The sequence below is a fragment of the Pleurodeles waltl genome, chromosome 5, assembly GCF_031143425.1.
Source record: "Pleurodeles waltl isolate 20211129_DDA chromosome 5, aPleWal1.hap1.20221129, whole genome shotgun sequence".
In the NCBI taxonomy this organism is placed as follows: Eukaryota; Metazoa; Chordata; class Amphibia; order Caudata; family Salamandridae; genus Pleurodeles; species Pleurodeles waltl.
In genome coordinates this window covers 428,453,098-428,471,686 of record NC_090444.1, presented here as the reverse complement: position 1 = coordinate 428,471,686, position 18,589 = coordinate 428,453,098, and the positions used below count along the sequence as shown (strand labels likewise).

Genomic DNA, 18,589 nt, shown 5'->3' with positions numbered 1-18,589 from the left:
ATTTGGGAATGCCCTGGCTAAGAAAGAGCAATCCTGTTATCGATTGGCAAACCAAGACGGTTAGTTTTCAGTCCGTGAGGAGTGAGAAAGTCTGTTCCTTATATGATAACCCCCCCGCGTTAGCGTTGGCTCAAGGGTTACAGTTGGCCACAGTGGTGGAGAAAGCGGTGATATTGCCCTCTGTTTACGCCAAGTTCAAGGATTTGTTCGACGAAGGTCAGGCGGAGACATTGCCACCCCATCGTATATACGATTGCAAGATAGATCTGATTCCGGGAGCACTCCTTCCTCTTGTAGGGTATATGCTCTATCAGACCCAGAAACCAAACATTTGCGAAGATATCTGGACCGTTTCCTGGAAATCGGGTTCATTAGACCATCTTGTTCCCCGGCAGCTTCTCCACTCTTTTTCATAGCTAAAGCGAATAAAGAGTTGAGAACCTGCATCGATTATCGAATGCTGAACAAGAACACAATAAGGAATAGATACCCTCTTCCCCTCATTCCTGTGTTATTGGAACAGGTGAAAGAGGCAACTATCTATACAAGGTTGGATCTGAAGGGGGCTTATCATCTGGTCAGAATCCGTGAAGGGGATGAATGGAAGACGGCGTTCAAGACCCGTTACGGCCTGTTTGAATACTTGGTAATGCCGTTCGGGTTGTGTAACGCCCCGGCGGCTTTCCAATACTTTCTAAACGATGTTCTCAAAGAATACGTAGACCACTTTGTGATCGTTTATATAGATGACATATTGGTGTATTCTACCTCCCTAGAGCAGCACATGGAACATGTTTCCCTAGTACTCCAGGCATTGCAACAGCACCATCTTTATTGCAAACTGAGCAAATGCGAGTTCCATGTACAGAAGGTTGAGTTCTTGGGGGTGGATTTAAGCCCGGAAGGGTTCTGCATGTCGACAAGAAAAATACAGGCGGTTCAAGAGTGGCCAGTGCCCACTAGTGTGAGAGACGTGCAATGCTTCCTGGGGTTTTCCAATTACTATAGAAGATTCATCTGTCATTTTTCCCACATTGTGTCACCTATAACAAGGTTGCTAAGAAAGGGAGTGTCTTTTGTTTGGTCAGAGGAGGCAGAGGAGGCCTTCTGCTTCTTAAAACAGGCCTTCTGCTCAGCGCCTATACTTCAGCACCCACAGCCAGAAGTACCTTTTATAGTCGAAGCAGATGCCTCGGATATAGCCATTGGGGCGGTGTTATCCCAAAGAAACAAGACCTCGGGACAGCTTCATCCGGTGGCGTTTTTATCTAAGAAACAATCTGCTGCGGAACTCAACTATACGGTGGCAGAAAAAGAACTACTAGCCATCAAGAAGGCATTTCAGGAATGGAGACACTATCTCTGGGGGGCCCAACACCCGGTCACGGTATATACTGATCACCGAAACCTGCAGTATATGAAGGAGGCTAGACAGCTTACCCAGCGGCAAATGAGGTGGATGCTGTTCTTTTCAGAATATGAGTTTGTAGTAACCTTCCGTCCTGGGGTCGACAATCGCAAGGCAGATTCACTGTCTAGACAAAGGGACGCGAGGAATATCACTTCAAGACCTAATGAAGCAATCATCCAACCGGAAAAAGTGCTTTGTGCCCTTCATATATCTCACTTCCTAGAAAAGGTCTCTAAGCATAAGTCTGCTGCTCAGTGGAAGGAGTGGGCCGAAGTAAGTCAGGATCGTACCCTTAAGCATGGAATACCGTTGCAAGGTAATCGTTTGTATTTACCAACACCTGAACTTCGAATGCAAGCCTTCAATTGGTGTCATGATGCGGTAACAGCTGGTCATCCGGGGTACACCAAGACTGCGCAAATAGTTCAACGACATTTCAGGTGGAAAGGTTGGGCTAAGGACGTTGCGACATGGGTAGCTCGGTGTGAGATATGTGCTCGATCCAAGGGAGAAAACGCGAAGAGCCAGGGCAAGCTGATGCCTTTGCCCACTCCGGAAAAACCATGGCAAACCATCAGCGTGGATTTTGTGGTAGGATTGCCAATGGTTCAGGGGTACAATGCTATCATGGTGGTAATCGATAGTCTTACCAAGATGGGTCACTTTCTCCCTTGTAGAAACCTACCTACAGCCAGTCAGACCGCCCATCTAATTCTGTCTCAAGTGGTGCGGTTACATGGTTTACCAAGAACCATTATTTCAGACAGAGGCCCCCAGTTCGTTGCTAGGTTTTGGCGCATGTGGTGCAAGGTTCTGCGCATTGAATCCGCCCTATCCACCAGTTTTCACCCACAAACCGATGGCCAGACGGAGCGTCTCAACCAAACCCTGAAGAAATATCTGAGGTGCTATGCAAAAGACGCGCAGGAATCGTGGGTGTCATTGCTATGGCTGGCCGAACTATCGTACAACAATGCTTGGCATAGCTCGATAAGGGAGTCTCCTTTTCGTGCTAACACAGGGTTCCACGCGGAGATGTTGCCCATAATCATACCTCGGGATGTCACGGATCAACCTACTGTCCATGCTATGGTTAAGAACCTACAATCCATGCAAAAAAAAATACGACTTAATTTGGATAAAGCCAAGGAACAGTATAAGAAATGGGGTGATGTACATCGGCGTGAGGGGCCGGTGTATCAGCCAGGGGACCGAGTGTGGCTTTCCACCAAGTATATACGTTTTAAGATGCGTAGCATCTTTCATCCTCGTTATATTGGTCCTTATGAGGTGGTGCGCAAGATAAACCCTGTGGCTTACCGTCTCAACTTACCTGCTTCCTTAAGAATCCATCCGGTGTTTCATTGCAGCCTTTTGAAGCCAGCTCTGTCCGCGACCCGGCGGGCGGTGCCTCCGGTGGTTAGAGACGGGCAGCTGGAATATGAGGTGCGCAAGGTGTTGGATTCCAAACTACGGGGGGGTAAGTTATGGTACTTGGTGTCGTGGAAAGGGTATGAGGCCGAGGAGGATTCATGGGAGCCGGAAGGCAATGTCCATGCCCCTAGGGCGGTGCAACGGTTTCATGCTTGTCATCCCACTAAACCTGGCCCTAGGAGGCGCTTTGGAGGTGGGCGTACTGTCAGGTGCTAGCCGGCGCCTACAGGGCCGATCGGGAGATTGTAGTCATTAGGGACTACACCTCCCATGAAGCCCAGCGCGGTAGAGATCGCGTAAAAGTCGGCGCACCCTGGAAAGGGTGTGCGTTATTTGTGCTAATGAGGCAGGTCGGAGCCTCAACGAAGTAGGAGTGGACGGCGTTCCCCAGGGGGGAATTCATCGGCGGCCGGAAAAGAGGAAATGAAATTCAGCAGGGCCCCCTCCTGGAAACTGACTTTTTACCGGCAGAAGGAGTTCCTAGCTGCTCCTCCTTTCGAATTCCAAGTACTAAGAAGGTGGTAAGCGGCAAGCTTGCTACTTGCCGGAGGCTATCGCCTTTCTTTATTTCTGCATTCCTTACGGCCAGGTTGTGGGTGACTGTCATATATTGGAGCACGTACTTTTTGAGGTACCATAATAAAGGAACGGCGATCTTATGAGACATAATCTTTTGGCTTTTTGTTGGCGTCAATTCAGAATGAGATTTACTGTTTGCAGGATTCCAAACAGCCGGGACAAATAATTCTTGTTAACATTCACGGAGACATGAACGAGTTACTTCTTCTAATATACGTGACATTAACGAAAGGTTTAGTGGGTTAACTGAATCATAGGAAGAAGTACAAAATCGATTTTCTTCACCTTATTCTTTCTCCTCATGTTTGTTTCGTTATACGTACTGTAGTATTGTTTAGGAGGAAGGGCGGTGAGACCCGTAGGTGATTATTAGGGGGCCGTAGTTGGCTTGGGGCATCCATTGGTGATACTGAATGAACATAGTCAGGCTTTGGACTAGTTCTGCCCTTATGAGTTATGGGCCGGCCAGGTCGTTTTGGTTTTAGTGAGATCTTATGAGAATAGACAGACAATGTGATAATTAACACTGTGTATTTTTCTTTACAGTTATCCCGTCCCTGCTGATCCTTCCCCTTCCTTCCCTCGCTTGATTACTCCAATGCACTGTGGTTTTTTATCAGTGACTTGGTGGTGTCAGGAGGTGGACCTTGTTTGCATCACACCGAGTCTGAGGAGTACATACACCGTGACAGCTTTCTAGCAACACAGGCCCTCTCACAGGCTGTGAACCATTTGGCAATATCATCACTATCCTCATATTTGGGGACAATCCCTTTGGGGATTTTAGGGTCAGAGTGCCCTAAGCTGTCCCTAGGTATAAAGCTGCTGCCACCATTCATGCATGCTAAACCCATCTTTGCTCTTTCCCTTTCTATGGGCAGTATCCTGTCCTCTAGGGCAATTCTTCAAGCTATCCCTCTAAGAGAATCTCCACTTCGGAGAGTTCTTCTCTGGACCTTGAGGAACCTAATTCATCCTCACTAAACGGGGTCCTCTAGGCACACTAGGTTGCTTGTGGGGTGCAGGTTCCACTCTTTCAAGTGGTGAAGGGTCCAGATCCTCCTCTTCACTTGAGTTGCCCTGATCTACAGGGTTAGTGGCTCCTTCAGTAGGATGGGCCTACTCGTACTGTGCCAAAAGCTCCTGGAGCTTTACAGAGGTAGGAGTTGAGCCTGTTTTAATTGTGTACCCTTTAAAAAGGGCTCTTAACTGCTTGTGAGAAAGCTGGAGGTAATGGGTAAGGTTGAGCTCCTTATCCACACCCTCTGTGGTGCTCAATTTTGTTCTAAAGTTGAAACCTTTTTGAGCTAGAGTAAAAAAAAAAAAACTAACTCAAATTTGGCAGTCCTAACTAAACTAAGTTGTTAAGATTTTTAAACTGTTAAGCTACAGGGACCTAACCAGGGCCCTAACAGTCACTTTCAAGAATTTGGAAAAAAAATCAAAAATGTAACTTAACTAAAGGACATTTTTAACTTTACTTGTGTAGTCACTTATCGACCAAGTGTATCAACAAATGCAAAGTCACAGACCCCACCGCTTATCTACCAATGTAGAAAGCGGACTCTTTATATGGTACACTAAAAAGAAGTACACCGTGCAGAGAGTCCAGTGGATCCCCAATTGGTGTGCAAAAGTAGATATGACTAATGCTCTATTCTGTCGTAGTGTGAGTGAGCAGTTAGGCTTATCACAGGATAGTGCTAAGTATATGTTGTACTCACAGAGGGAGTAAATGAGACAGACACTCTAGGAATAAATCTGAGACCAATTTAGAAAAAAAAAAATATTTTTATATATACTTTAAACTCAAGAACTTCGTTATAAGGTATGTACGTTTTTAAGCATAAATACTGTTTAGTTTCAGAAATAGACAGTGCAATTTCAGAGTTCTTCAATGTTAACCTATGGGAGGAAAGCACAGTCCGCAAACAAGCACTTATTGATGACTCACAGAACCAATCTTGTAGACTTAAGGTAAGTACTGGGTAAGGGTCAGGACCACACCAACAGTTCAATCTGGGCAGCACTGGGGCGGCCGGGTGCAGACATGCAAAACGCATCTGGTGCCCAAGGTACTTCAATGAGGATCGGTCTCCGTGGATTTAGGTTGCAGACTATGGCGGTCATTCTGACCGCGGCGGTCGCCGCCCGCCAAGCGGTTCCCGCCGAAAGACCGCACCACGGTCAAAAGACCGCGGCGGTCATTCCGGCTTTCCCGCTGGGCCGGCGGGCGACAGGGAGAAGACCGCCGGCCGGCCCAGCGGGACAACCCCTTCAACAATGAAGCAGGCTCGGAATGGAGCCGGCGGTGTTGAAGGGGTGCGACGGGTGCAGTGGCACCCGTCGCGATTTTCACTGTCTGCTAAGCAGACAGTGAAAATCTTTGCCCCTGCACTGCCCATGCCAGTGGCATGGGCAGTGCAGGGGCCCCCAGGGGCCCCACGGCACCCGTTCCCGCCATCCTGGTTCCGGCGGTGGACACCGACAGAAACAGGCTGGCGGGAAGTCGGTCGGAATTCCCATGGCGGTGCTGCAAGCAGCGCCGCCATGGCGGGTTCCCTGGGCCAGCGGGAAACCGGCGGGAAACCGCCGGCTTCCCTTTTCCGACCGCGGCTTTACCGCCGCGGTCAGAATCGCCCAGGAAGCACCGCCAGCCCGTTGGCGGTGCTACCGCCGCACTCCGCCATGGCGGTCATGGACCGCCAAGGTCAGAATGACCCCCTATGTCTGGAGGGCCATTTGGGGGCAACCACTGCTAGGTCACAAAGTGGGGTGCTCAGGGACGTAGGTGCACCTTTGGTCCTCTTCACCTGGGCCCAGGGGTGACGGATGCACGGGTGTCCTTTGTCATCTGGTTTCCTTGTCCTGGAGTACTCGAGCTTGGAGGCTGGGGGGGTCCTGTGGTCTGAGGCTGCAGGTGTCGTCATGGAGTCCAGGAGGGGTGAAACCACAGTGGACTCGAGCTCAGGGGAGCCAGGGGACGTCATTGATACCAGGGGACCACTTCAACTCGGACCACCAGTGTCGGGTGCAGTGATTGCTTTAGGTGTTGGGTTCTCTCACTGCAGTAGCTGCAGGAGAGGGGGCATATGTGCAGAGGCTGCAGGTGACCTTAGGGAGTCCAGGGGGACGAAACCACAATGGACTCAGACTCTGGACAGCTGGGGACCTTGTTGGTACTAGAGGTCCACTCCCACTCGGGTCGGTGACGGCAGGTGCAAAAGTGACTTCAGGCATCGGGTCTTTGTGGTTCCGGGGGCTTCAGAGTCCTTTCTTTGGAGTTGGTTGGAGAGCAGGTCCACTGCTCACAGGAGACTTGAGTCTTATTTTTAAGTTAGGCAGTCTTCCAGGTTTTTGGAGGTTCAGCTGCAGGATGAGGTGTTTTTCTGTTGAAGAGCCTGTTGAGGAGTGCAGACAGCCAGGCAAGGCTGGTAACAGGTCAGCTGCCTCTTCTTCTCCTCCTCCTCCTCTTCTGCGGGTGCGTCTCTTCTTTGTCCTTTTATTCATCTGAGTTCTATTGTTCATGAGTACCGTCTAAATACTCAATTTAGGGGCTTTATAGGGAGTGCCAGGTGGTAGCCAATGGGCTGGACACCTTCAGGGTGAATACACCCTTTCTATGACCACTTCCGCTGGGAAGTGGGCATAACCCTAACTCTAGTGGCCTAATTCATTCCAAATAAAGATGGAGGAATTGAAAAAGTGGTGTCCATTTCTGCTCATCCACCTTAGGGGTCGGACTGGCATGAAGTGGACACACCTCCTAATCTGCCTAATTTGCCCACCTGTTCCCCTGCCAGAAGTGGGGTCAGGACAGGGGGGGGGGGGGGGGGGCTGGTCGTCTCCACCACCTGGTGAGACCTATGTCTCATTACAAAGGCAGCTAGGCCTTTGAAGCCTCCCGCCCTAGAATGTCCATCATGCCAGGGTGAGGTGCTAACACCCTTAACACCCCTACCAGTGCAGGGTTTTGTCTCTGGCCCTCAAGAGTGCAGGCTTTCGCCTTGGGGGCTAAAAACGTGTCTAAGGTGGTTGAATTGGTCCGGACCACTAAGTCAACACACTAATAGCTGGAAGGTTTTCAGGGGGTACCTCTTAAGTGGACTTTGGGTGCATTTATTAATAACGCCCTCACTGGAATCAGTGAGGGTTTATTAATCTGAGATGTTTGATATCAAACACCCCTGGGTTCAGAGAAACCATCCTTTAGCTGGAAAACTCGTAGTGACCAGTGCCAGCACATGTATTTAAAATGGCTTTCCTGTTCACTTACTATGTCTAAGAATCGACAGACACATAGCAGGGGCATATCTGCTCATGCATATATGTCCTCACATGTGCCCTGATGCACCCTGCCTTAGCGGTGGCTTACACCTGGCACATGCAGTGGTAGGCGATCTGGCTCACAAGGGTGTGTGTGTGACAGGTCGTGTTTTCAATTTCACCTCTGCATGGCAGCACTATGCAGGTTTGGTGAGGGATCCATGGGGGTGGCACAACTGGTGCTGCAGCCCTCAGGGACCTTTGTTAGTACCCTAGGCCCTAGGGTAACCATTTACTAGGAACTGACAGAGTGTGGCAATTGTGGAGAACAACTGCAGTTTTGGGAAAGCGCTCTGGCAGTCGAAATCACATCAGGTACCAGACAAAAGGTGGGGACTGACCATGCCAAAATGGGCGCTTTCCTACAACCTATTTTTAAAATTCTTCTACATACTTGCTACCCAATCAAATGCACAATTTGGCAGTAGGAACCAAGGAGGGTAGGGACCTTAAGAGGTCAGACAGCTAAAAAAAACATTGATGATATGCTAACCCATTTAGAATCTGTTCCCTAGAAGGCAAAGCGAGGGTCTGGCCTGTACTTTTCACTCGTGATAACCTTACAGCTGGGTGCGGAGTTCAAGTGTATAGGCCAAGGCAGAAGACGCATGGTTATTAAGCCACTGGGTTTATCTATGAAAGTCAATCTAAATCTAAAGAAAAGTAAGAGTAACATTCAAAAAGAACAAAATAGAAATGAATGAGTGATAACTACGAAGTGAGTTATATCCATGGTTGTAGGAAGTTGGCTCTGTATATACTATCTCAAAGTAAGAGATAGTGTGCACAAACTCCAAGGGTTCCCCTTCGAGGTTGATAGTGGCAAAAATAGATAATACTAATGCTCTATTTTGTGGTAGTGTGGTCGAGCAGTAGGCTTATCAGAGGGTAGTGTGAAGCATTTGTTGTACACACACAGGCAATAAATGAGGAACACACACTCAAAGACTTAACTCCAGGCCAATAGTTTTTATATAGAAAAATATATTTTCTTAATTTATTTTAGAACCACAAGATTCAAGATTTGAGGTAAGTACATAAAATGCAAGGTACTTCACACAGGTAAGTATAGAACTTTGATTCAAAGCAGTGGTACACACAGTTTTAGGTAAAATGTCAATAAGCTATTTTAAAAGTGGACCAGTGCAGTTCCTGGGGGAGGTAGGTTTGGTTAGGTTTCTCAGGTAAGTAAAGCACTTACACAGTCAGTCTCCTGGGCATAGGCAGCCCACTGTTGGGGGTTCAAGGCAACCCCAAAGTCACAGCACCAGCAACACAGGGCCGGTCAGGTGCAGAGGTCAAAGGAGGGCCCAAAACACATAGGCGCCTATGAAGAACAGGGGCGCTCCAGTTTCAGTCTGCTGACAGGTAAGTACTTGCGTCCTCGGGGATCAGACTGAGGGGGTTTGTAGAGCACTGGGGGGGATACAAACAGGCACACAAAACACAACCTCAGCGGCACAGGGGCGGTCAGGTGCAGTGTGCAAAGTAGGCGTCAGGTTTACTATACAAAGCAATAGAGGGACCCGGGGGTCACTTAGGCGGTGCAGGCAGGGCACAAGGGGGGCTTCTCAGGCCAGCCATCGACTGGGCTAGGATGAGGGCCGCCTGCTGGTCACTCCTGTACTGGTAGGTGGTTCCTCTCGGTCCTGGGGGCTGCGGGTGCAGTGTGTGGTCCAGGCGTCGGGTTCCTTGTTACCAGGCAGTCGCGTTAAGGGAGAGCCTCGGGATCCTCTCTGCAGGCGTCGCTGTAAGGGTGCAGGGGGGTAGACGCAGGGTACTCACGTCATCATAGTCGCCTGGGAGTCCTCCGTGCGGTGTCTGCGGTGTTAGTGAGAAGTCTCACACTTCTGGTGGAAAGAGAGAGTTCTTTAAAAGTTGCTTCAAAGTTGCAAAGTTGTTGCAGTTTTTAAACAGTGCTGCTGTTCTCTGGAGTTTCTTGTTCCTTTGGGTTCAGGGCAGTCCTCAGAGGTCGCTGGTCCCTGTCGGATGTGTCGCTGTGCAGGTTCTTTGAGTCTGGAGACAGGCCGGTAGGGCCGGGGCCAAGTCAGTTGTCGTCTCCGTCGTCTCTGCTGGACTTTCAGGTCAGCAGTCCTTCTTGTTGTAGGTTGCAGGAATCTGATTTCCTGGGTACAGGGTCACCCCTAAATAATAAATTTAGGGGGGAGTTTAGGTCAGGGGGGCAGTAGCCAATGGCTACTGTCCTGAAGGGTGGCTACACCCTCTTTGTGCCTTCTCCCTGAGGGGAGGGGGGCACATACCTATTCCTATCGGGGGAGTCCTCCAACCTCAAGATGGAGGATTTCTAAAGGCAGGAGTCACCTCAGCTCGGGGCACCTTCAGGGCTGTCCTGACTGGTGGGTGACTCCTCCTTGTTTTCCTCATTATCTCCTCCGGCCTTGCCGCCAAAAGTGGAGGCAGTGGCCAGAGGGGCGGGCATCTCCACTAGGGGAGATGCCCTGGGGTGCTGTAACAAAAGGCATGAGCCTTTGAGGCTCACCACTAGGTGTTACAGTTCCTGCAGGGGGAGGTGACAAGCACCTCCACCCAGTACAGGCTTTGGTCCTGGCCACAGAGTGACAAAGGCACTCTCCCCATGTGGCCAGAAACTTGTCTGGTTGTGGCAGGCAGGCAGAAACTGGTCAGCCTAGCACTAGGAGTCGGACTGGCATTCAGGCGGCATCTCTAAGATGCCCTCCCTGGGTGTATTTTACAATTAATCCTACACTTGCATCAGTGTGCATTTATTGTACTGAAGTTTGATACCAAACTTTCCAGATTTCAGTGTAGCCATTATGGAACTGTGGAGTTCGTGATTGACAGACTCCCAGACCATGTACTCTTTATGGCTACCCTGCACTTACAACGTCTAAGGTTTTGCTTAGACACTGTAGGGGCATAGTGCTCATGCACCTATGACCTCACCTGTGGTATAGTGCACCCTGCCTTACAGCTGTAAGGCCTGCTAGAGGGGTGACTTACCTATGCCACAGGCAGTGAGAGGTGGGCATGGCACCCTGAGGGGAGTGCCATATCGACTTTGTCATTTTCTCCCCACTAGCACACACAAGCTATGAGGCAGTGTGCATGTGCTGAGTGAGGGGTCCCCAGGGTGGCATAAGACATGCTGCAGCCCTTAGAGACCTTCCCTGGCAACAGGGCCCTTGGTACCAGGGGTACCATTTACAAGGGACATATCTGTGTGCCAGGGCTATGCCAATTGTGGGAACAAAGGTAAAGTTTAGGGAAAGAATGCTGGGGCCTGGTTAGCAGGGCCCCAGCACACTTTCAATCATAACTGGCATCAACAAAAGGCAAAAAGTCAGGGGGTAACCATGCCAAGGAAGGCATTTCCTTACAAGGGTGCTCAAAAATATTTGAATAAAATTAAAACTATGTCCCATTCCATACACTGTCTCAGGCCATGACATTCTTGCTACCTGGATTTCAAAAACACTAAATGTGAATGTTCTATTGATGGAGGCCCATTTAAAAGTAACAGTAGGTTTACATTATAAATGTATTGTAGAGCTTGGAATAGATGACCCCTCAACGACAGTCAAGGGTTATTTTTCAGATTGTTAGACACATAAAAATTATCTGTAGGCCTAAAAATTTCTTCAGATTTGCTTGGATTTTAATGGAAACTGGGCATATAGAGTACCAATTTTACAAATGAATATGCTGCATATTGTAGTAATTTTAATGTGTTTGTAGAAAGAAAAATACAATTGTTATGCTGTCTTCGTATACATTTTGTGACGTTCTAAAAGCATTGCCAAAGCAACAATAAACAGCAGCTTAAATATAGTGATGTGTTGATAGTAGTGTTGTTGTTTGTGTTCTAAAATATAATGTGAAAAATAGAGTGCAGACACAAAAATGGTTTATGCAGAATGCTGCATTTAAGTATTACTCATAAGTTCAAGTCTGCATTTCGCTCTACCAAATTCCATCCAAAATCCAAACTGCTATTATATTTTTTACCCAGGGTAAAAATACTTTCATCCTACTGTACAAACCTGGACATCTCTAGTTCTCCATTTCCATAGTGCTCAAGTTTGAGAAGTTCAGGTTGTAGAAAGGAGTCCAGCAGATGGAAAGCAAAGGCTATTTCTTCAGGTGATGGGACATGCCAGTGAATGTCCAGATTCCAGAGATCACCTGGTTTACCCCAATCCTATAAAATTAAATCATAATATGTTTCTGTTATGATACTCACAAAACTATTTTACAGCAGATTGTTTTATAGACATTAGAGCACATTCCATTTATGTAGAAGCTAGAAAGAGTTTCCGGGAATACTGTAATTTTAGTACAGTGTTGTTTTGCAAGGTGTTACAAATTAATCATTCTGCAAGGTGTTGTTTTGTTTTTTTCTTAAAGGGAAAGCAAACAAATTCCTTACCTTTGAATTTCCCCAGGAGTCAGACTGGATCTGGACAATTTTTCTTCAAGAAGTACCTCTGCACGCCGTCAGGTAGCGTCTGTCCACTCCGTGGGCTTCGTTGTCGTCGTGATGACGTCACAGTCATATATAGGCACCACCCCGGTGCGCTGACGTCAGTTTCTTTTTATGACTTTCCACGCCAGTATCCCGGAGCCATGAAGAACACAGAGTGGTGCGCCAAAACTAGGGCCGTCAAGGGAAAGTTCCTGTACCTAGAAATCTGTTCACAGTGCAGGGAGGATAGGCGGGTCGGTAAGGAATCTGCAACTAGAATATGTCTCTCCCAGACATTTAGTTACCAAAGGTAAGTAACTTGTACATCTCAGAGACTTCTAGTTGCAGATTCCTTACCTTTGAGTAGATACCCGAGCAATACCATCCCCAGTGGTGGGCCTGCGAACTAAGATCACACCAAAAAGTCCTGTAGGACAGAACAGCCAAATTAGCTGTTCCTTCAGGCCGGATTGTCCAGGCAGTAGTGCTTGGTAAAAGTGTGCAGAGATGCCCACGTTGCTGCCTGACAAATATCCAGGAATGGAACGCCTCAGGCTAACGCTGTGATAGCAGCAGTAGCTCTGGTGGAGTGAGCTCGCAAACCTTCAGGGGGTTGCTATTTAGCCAGAGCGTAGCACATTTTGATGCATACGAGTACAAATCTTGAAATGGTCCTCTTCTGCACCTCCTTCCCCTTCTTGCACCCACATATCCCACAAAGAGTTGATCGTCCACCCAGACATTTTTGGTACGATCCAGATAGAAGGCCAACACTCTTTCTGGGTCCACACAGTGGAGTCTCTCCTCACGAGAGGGATGTGGGGGTGCATAAAAGGTAGGCAAGGTGATGGGCTGTCCGACATGGAAGGGTGTCACTACCTTGGGTAGAAAAGAAGCCCACGTGCAAAGCACCACTTTGTCAGGGTGTATGGCAGTAATAGGTGGCTTAGATGACAGAGCCTGGAGTTCAATAACTCTGCGGGCAGAAGTAATGGCGACTATAAAGACAGTTTTTATAGTTAAGAGCCTTAGAGGACAGTTGTGAAGAGGTTCAAATGGGGTACACATAAGGTAAGTTAAGACCAGGTTGAGATCCCATTGGGGCATGGGGAATGGGATGGGAGGAAAAAGATGTGTGAGGCCTTTAAGAAACCTCCCAACTATGGGAGATTTAAATAAAGAAGGCTGATCATGTAACACTAAGAAAGCAGAGATAGCAGAGAGATATCCCTTAAGAGTGCCCGAGGTGGAATCCTGCCAAGCAAGGGAAAGAATAAAGAGAAGAACTTGAGAGAGAGGAGCAGATACAGGATCAACAGAATTGTTGATGCAACATGCCACACATTTCTTCCAACGACAAGCGTATACAGTTTTGGTTGAGTGACGCCTGGCTGCCAAGACTACGTCACAGACTTTCGGTGGCAAGTCGAAAGACGTCAACTGTCGCCACTCAATCTCCACACAAGAAGTCGCAGAGTTGACAGGTTCGGGTGGAGGACCTTCCCCTGCTGCTGCGACAGAAGATTCTCCCAAAGAGGCAGTCTGATCGGAAGAGCTATGGCCATGTTCAAGAGCTCGTGATACCAGACTCTCCATGCCCAGTCCGGAGCCACCCGGTCTTGCCTGATCTTCTTCAGAACTCTGGGCAGAAGTGGTATTGGCGGAAAGGCGCACAGGAGGCCTGATTTCCACTCGTGACAAAATGCGTCGCTGAGCGAGTGCCGCTTGGAAACTCCAATGCGCAAAACAGCTGACATTGCGCTTTCTCTACAGAGACGAACAAATCTAACCAAGGTTCTCCCCACTGCAGGAAGAGACCTTGCGCCACCTTCAGATAGAGACGCCATTCGTGGTCGACATGCATCGTCGGCTAAGTTTGTCTGCTCTGGCATTCAAGGAGCCTGCCAGGTGTTAAACCACCAGAGAAATGCCCTGATGTTCCAGCCAAGTCCAGAGACGAACGGCCTCTTGACAAGTCCACGACCCCACTCCGCCTTGTTTGTTGCAATACAACATGGCGATGGTGTTGTCTGTGAACACCTGCACTGCTTTCACCTTGAGGGAGGGAAGAAATGCTTACAATGCTAGTCAAATCGCTCGGAGCTCCAGAAGACTGATATGGAGACCAGTTTCTGCCGGAAACCAGATACCTCTGATCTCTGCCTCTCCCATGTGGCCACCCCATCCCAAAGTGACGCATCTGTCACGATCATAAGATCTGTGGGGGGAAAGGATAGAGGTCTGCTATTGACCCAATCCTGATTTGTTAACCACCACTGCAGGTCTTTCGCAGTCCCTTCCGAGATTTGGACCTTGTTGGGAGCGATTCCCCTGATGCTGCGTCCACTGGAACTCCAGGTCCCACTGCAGAGCCCGCATATGCCACCTGGCATTTTGAACCAGCAGGATGCAGGAGTCCATAAGGCCCAGCTTCCTCAGAGTTATTCTCACCGAAATCCAGAATAGAGGCTGAAACATCGGTATCAAAGCCTGAATATCCTGGACTCGCTTTTCGGGAGGATATGCCCAAAACTGCAATGTAGCCAGAAGATCTCCAATGAAAGGGATCGTCTAAGAAGGAGTCAGGTGTGACTTCGGCACGTTGAAAGTGAACCCCAGCGAATGCAAAAGGTTCGCCTGGAGGTGGGAGACGACTGTCTGGGGCCAGTTCGACTTCAACAGCCAATCGTCGTGGTAGGGGAAGACTGGGACCCCTAACCTGCGCAGATGAGCTGCCACCACTACCATAACTTTCGTGATCACCTGAGGAGCACTGGTAAGGCCAAAGGGGAGCACAGTAAACTGAAAGTGCTTGTGACCTACCACAAATCGTAGGTAATGCCTGTGGGCTGGCAAGACGGGATTGTGGAAGTATGCGTCTTGCAAGTCCAACGCTACCATCCAGTCTCCGGGATCCAGGGTAGATAGGACCTGAGCCAACGTTAACATTTTTAACTTCTTTTTTAGGAAGAGATTGAGAGACCGAAGGTCTAATATAGGTCGAGGACCTTTGTCCTTTTTCAGAACCAGAAAGTAGCGGGAATAGCAACCACAACCTACTTCTGACAACAGAACCCTCTCTATAGCTCCTTTGGCCAAAAGGGCTTGGACTTCCTCGCGGAGAAGCGCCATATGATCCTCCGATATCTGGCTGCATGAAGGTGGCATGGCTGGAGGAGATGTCTCGAAGGGGAGGGAGTAGCACCTTTGGACAATTTGGAGTAGCCACCTGTAGGAAGTTGGCTCTGTATATACTATCTCAAAGTGAGAGATAGCGTGCACAGAGCCCAAGGGTTCTCCTTAGAGGTTGATAGTGGCAAAATTAGATAACACGAATGCTCTATTTTGTGGTAGTCTGGTCGAGCAGTAGGCTTATCAGAGGGTAGTGTTCAGAATTAGTTGTAGACACACAGGCAAAAAATGAGGAATACACAGAGACTTAACTCCAGGCCAATAGTTTTTATATAGAAAAATATATTTTCCTAATTTATTATAGAACCACAATTTTCAAGATTTGAGGTAAGTACATAAAATGCAAGGTACTTCACACAGGTAAGTATAGAACTCTGATTCAAAGCAGTAGTACACACAGTTTAGGTAAAATGGCAATACGCTATTTTAAAAGTGGACACTGCAAGAATCAACAATTCCTGGGGGAGGTAAGTTTGGTTAGGTTTCTCAGGTAAGTAAAGCACTTACACAGTCAGTCTCCTGGGCATAGGCAGCCCACCGTTGGGGGTTTAAGGCAACCCCAAAGCCACAGCACTAGCAACACAGGGCCAGTCAGGTGCAGAGGTCAAAGGTGGGCCCAAAACACACATGTGCCTATGAAGAACAGGGGTGCTCCGGTTTCAGTCTGCTAGCAGGTAAGTACCTGCGTCCTCGGTGAGCAGACCAGGGGGGTTTTGTGGAGCACTGGGGGGGACCATACACAGGCACACAAAACACACCCTCAGCAGCACAGGGGCGGTCGGGTGCAGTGTGCAAAGTAGGCGTCGGGTTTGCTATTGAAAGCAATGGAGGGACCCGGGGGTCACTTAGGCGATGCAGCCAGGGCACAGGGGTGCTTCTCGGGCCAGCCACCGACTGAGCTAGGAAGAGGGTTGCCTGCTGGTCACTCCTGCACTGGAAGGTGGTTCCTCTCGGTCTTGGGGGCTGTGGGTGCAGTGCTTGGTCCAGGCGTCCGGTTCCTTGTTACCAGGCAGTCGCGGTCAGGGGGAGCCCCTGGATCCTCTCTGCAGGCGTCGCTGTGGGGGTGAAGAGGGTCGACTCAAGGTCCTCACGTCGTCGTAGTCACCTGGGAGTCCTCTCTGTGGTGTTGGTTCTCCTGAACTCGAAACGGGGGCATCTGGTGCAGAGTGAGAAGTCTCACGCTTCCGGCGAGAAGAGAGAGTTCTTGGAAAGTTGCAAAGTTGTTGCAGTTTTTGAACAGTGCCGCTGTTCTCTGGAGTTTCTTGGTCCTTCGGGTTCAGGGCAGTCCTCTGCGACGTCAGAAACAACAGGCAGCTGTCAGGGCACTCACGAATATAGATTTCGAAGTTAGTGATGTATCAGATCTTCAGTGTGGAAAGGCAATCACGCCAACAATAGTTCAGGATAGATTTATTTCTCGAAGCAATTAGTTCATCATAATAATTGAAAAACATCCTTGAATTTCATTTACATCTAGCCACCACAGCCAACACGTGTTTCGTCCAATGAGAGATCCCTCTCACGGACTTCATCAGGGCTTGAATCTGGTACGTCTTGTGTAAATAGTAATCTCGGTTCTCGGTTACTGGGAACGCCGTGAGATTATTTGACCACGGTCTGTTGTTTCCGCATATGATACTGCCACATTTGATTAAAGACTACGTATAAGGAATCCTGCATTATTAGTTTTGATCTGAGAAACAAATCTGTTCATCAAACGAGATTGTCTAAGTCATGAAAAGATTACTATTTACACAAGACGTACCAGATTCAAGCCCTGATGAAGTCCGTGAGAGGGATCTCTCATTGGACGAAACACGTGTTGGCTGTGGTGGCTAGATGTATATGAAATTCAAGGATGTTTTTCAATTATTATGATGAACTAATTGCTTCGAGAAATAAATCTATCCTGAACTATTGTTGGCGTAATTGCCTTTCCACACTGAAGGTCTGATACATCACTAACTTCTAAATCTATATTCGTGAGTGCCCTGACAGCTGCCTGTTGTTACTGTTAGTTTCCCTTGAAACATTGGAGGATTAAGGAAGATCCTCTTGCCAGGAGCACCATGACATAATTGAAAAGTGGACTTTACTACACGGACTTACTGTGAGCGCCCATTGCCTATGACCTTCTTCCTAGTTGCTTTTTGTCTGTCTCTGCGACGTCAGAGGTCGCTGGTCCCTGTCAGATGCGTCGCTGTGCAGGTTCTTTGCGTCTGGCGACAGGCCGGTAGGGCTCTGGCCAAGTCAGTTGTCGTCTCCGTCGTCTCAGCGAGGCTATCAGGTCAGCAGTCCTTCTTCTTGGTGTAGGTTACAGGAATCTGATTTCCTGGGTTCAGGGGTGCCCCTAAATACTATATTTAGGGGTGTGTTTAGGTCAGGGGGCCAGTAGCCAATGGCTACTGTCCTGGAGGGTGGCTACATCACTATTCCTATTGGGGGAATCCTCCAAAACAAGATGGAGGATTTCTAAAGGCATGGGTCACCTCAGCTCAGGGTCACCTCAGCTCAGGGCACCTTAGGGACTGTTCTGACTGGTGGATGACTACTCCTTGTTTTCCTCATTATCTCCTCCAGCCTTCCAGCCAAAAGTGGGGGCAGTGGCTGGAGGGACGGGCATCTCCACTAGCTGGGATGCCCTGGGGTGCTGTAACAAAAGGCATGAGCCTTTGAGGCTCACCACTAGGTGTTACAGTTCCTGCAGGGGGAGGTGTGACGCACCTCCACCCAGTACAGGCTTTGTTCCTGGCCACAGAGTGACAAAGGCACTCTCCCCATGTGGCCAGAAACTCATCTGGTTGTGGCAGGCTGGCAGAAACTGGTCAGCCGAGCACTAGGAGTTGGACTGGTCTCTAAGATGCCCTCTGTTTTTTTTTTTTTTTACAATAAATTCCACACTGGCATCAGTGTGCATTTATTGTGCTGAGAAGTTTGATACCAAACTTCCCAGATTTCAGTGTAGCCATTATGGAACTGTGGAGTTCGTATTAGACAAACTCCCAGACCATACACTCTCTATGGCTACCCTGCACTTACAATGTCTAAGGTTTTGCTTAGACACTGTAGGGGCATGGTGCTCATACACTTATGACCTCACCTGTGGTATAGTGCACCCTGACTTAGGGCTGTAAGGCCGGCTAGAGGGGTGACTTACCTAAGCCACAGGCAGTGAGAGGTGGGCATGGCACCCTGAGGGGAGT

The 18,589-nt window shown here is 48.7% G+C and overlaps 1 protein-coding gene across 1 annotated transcript in view; it reads right to left on the bottom strand.

Annotated features, from left to right (window-relative positions):
• Positions 1 to 18,589, bottom strand: part of PSME4 (proteasome activator subunit 4) — a 1,396,200-nt gene that overhangs the window by 953,935 nt on the left and 423,676 nt on the right. Inside the window, exon 19 of the mRNA XM_069234194.1 lies at positions 11,773 to 11,930. Coding sequence (XP_069090295.1) covers positions 11,773 to 11,930 — 158 coding nt within the window. The remainder of the gene's footprint in view (positions 1 to 11,772; positions 11,931 to 18,589) is intronic.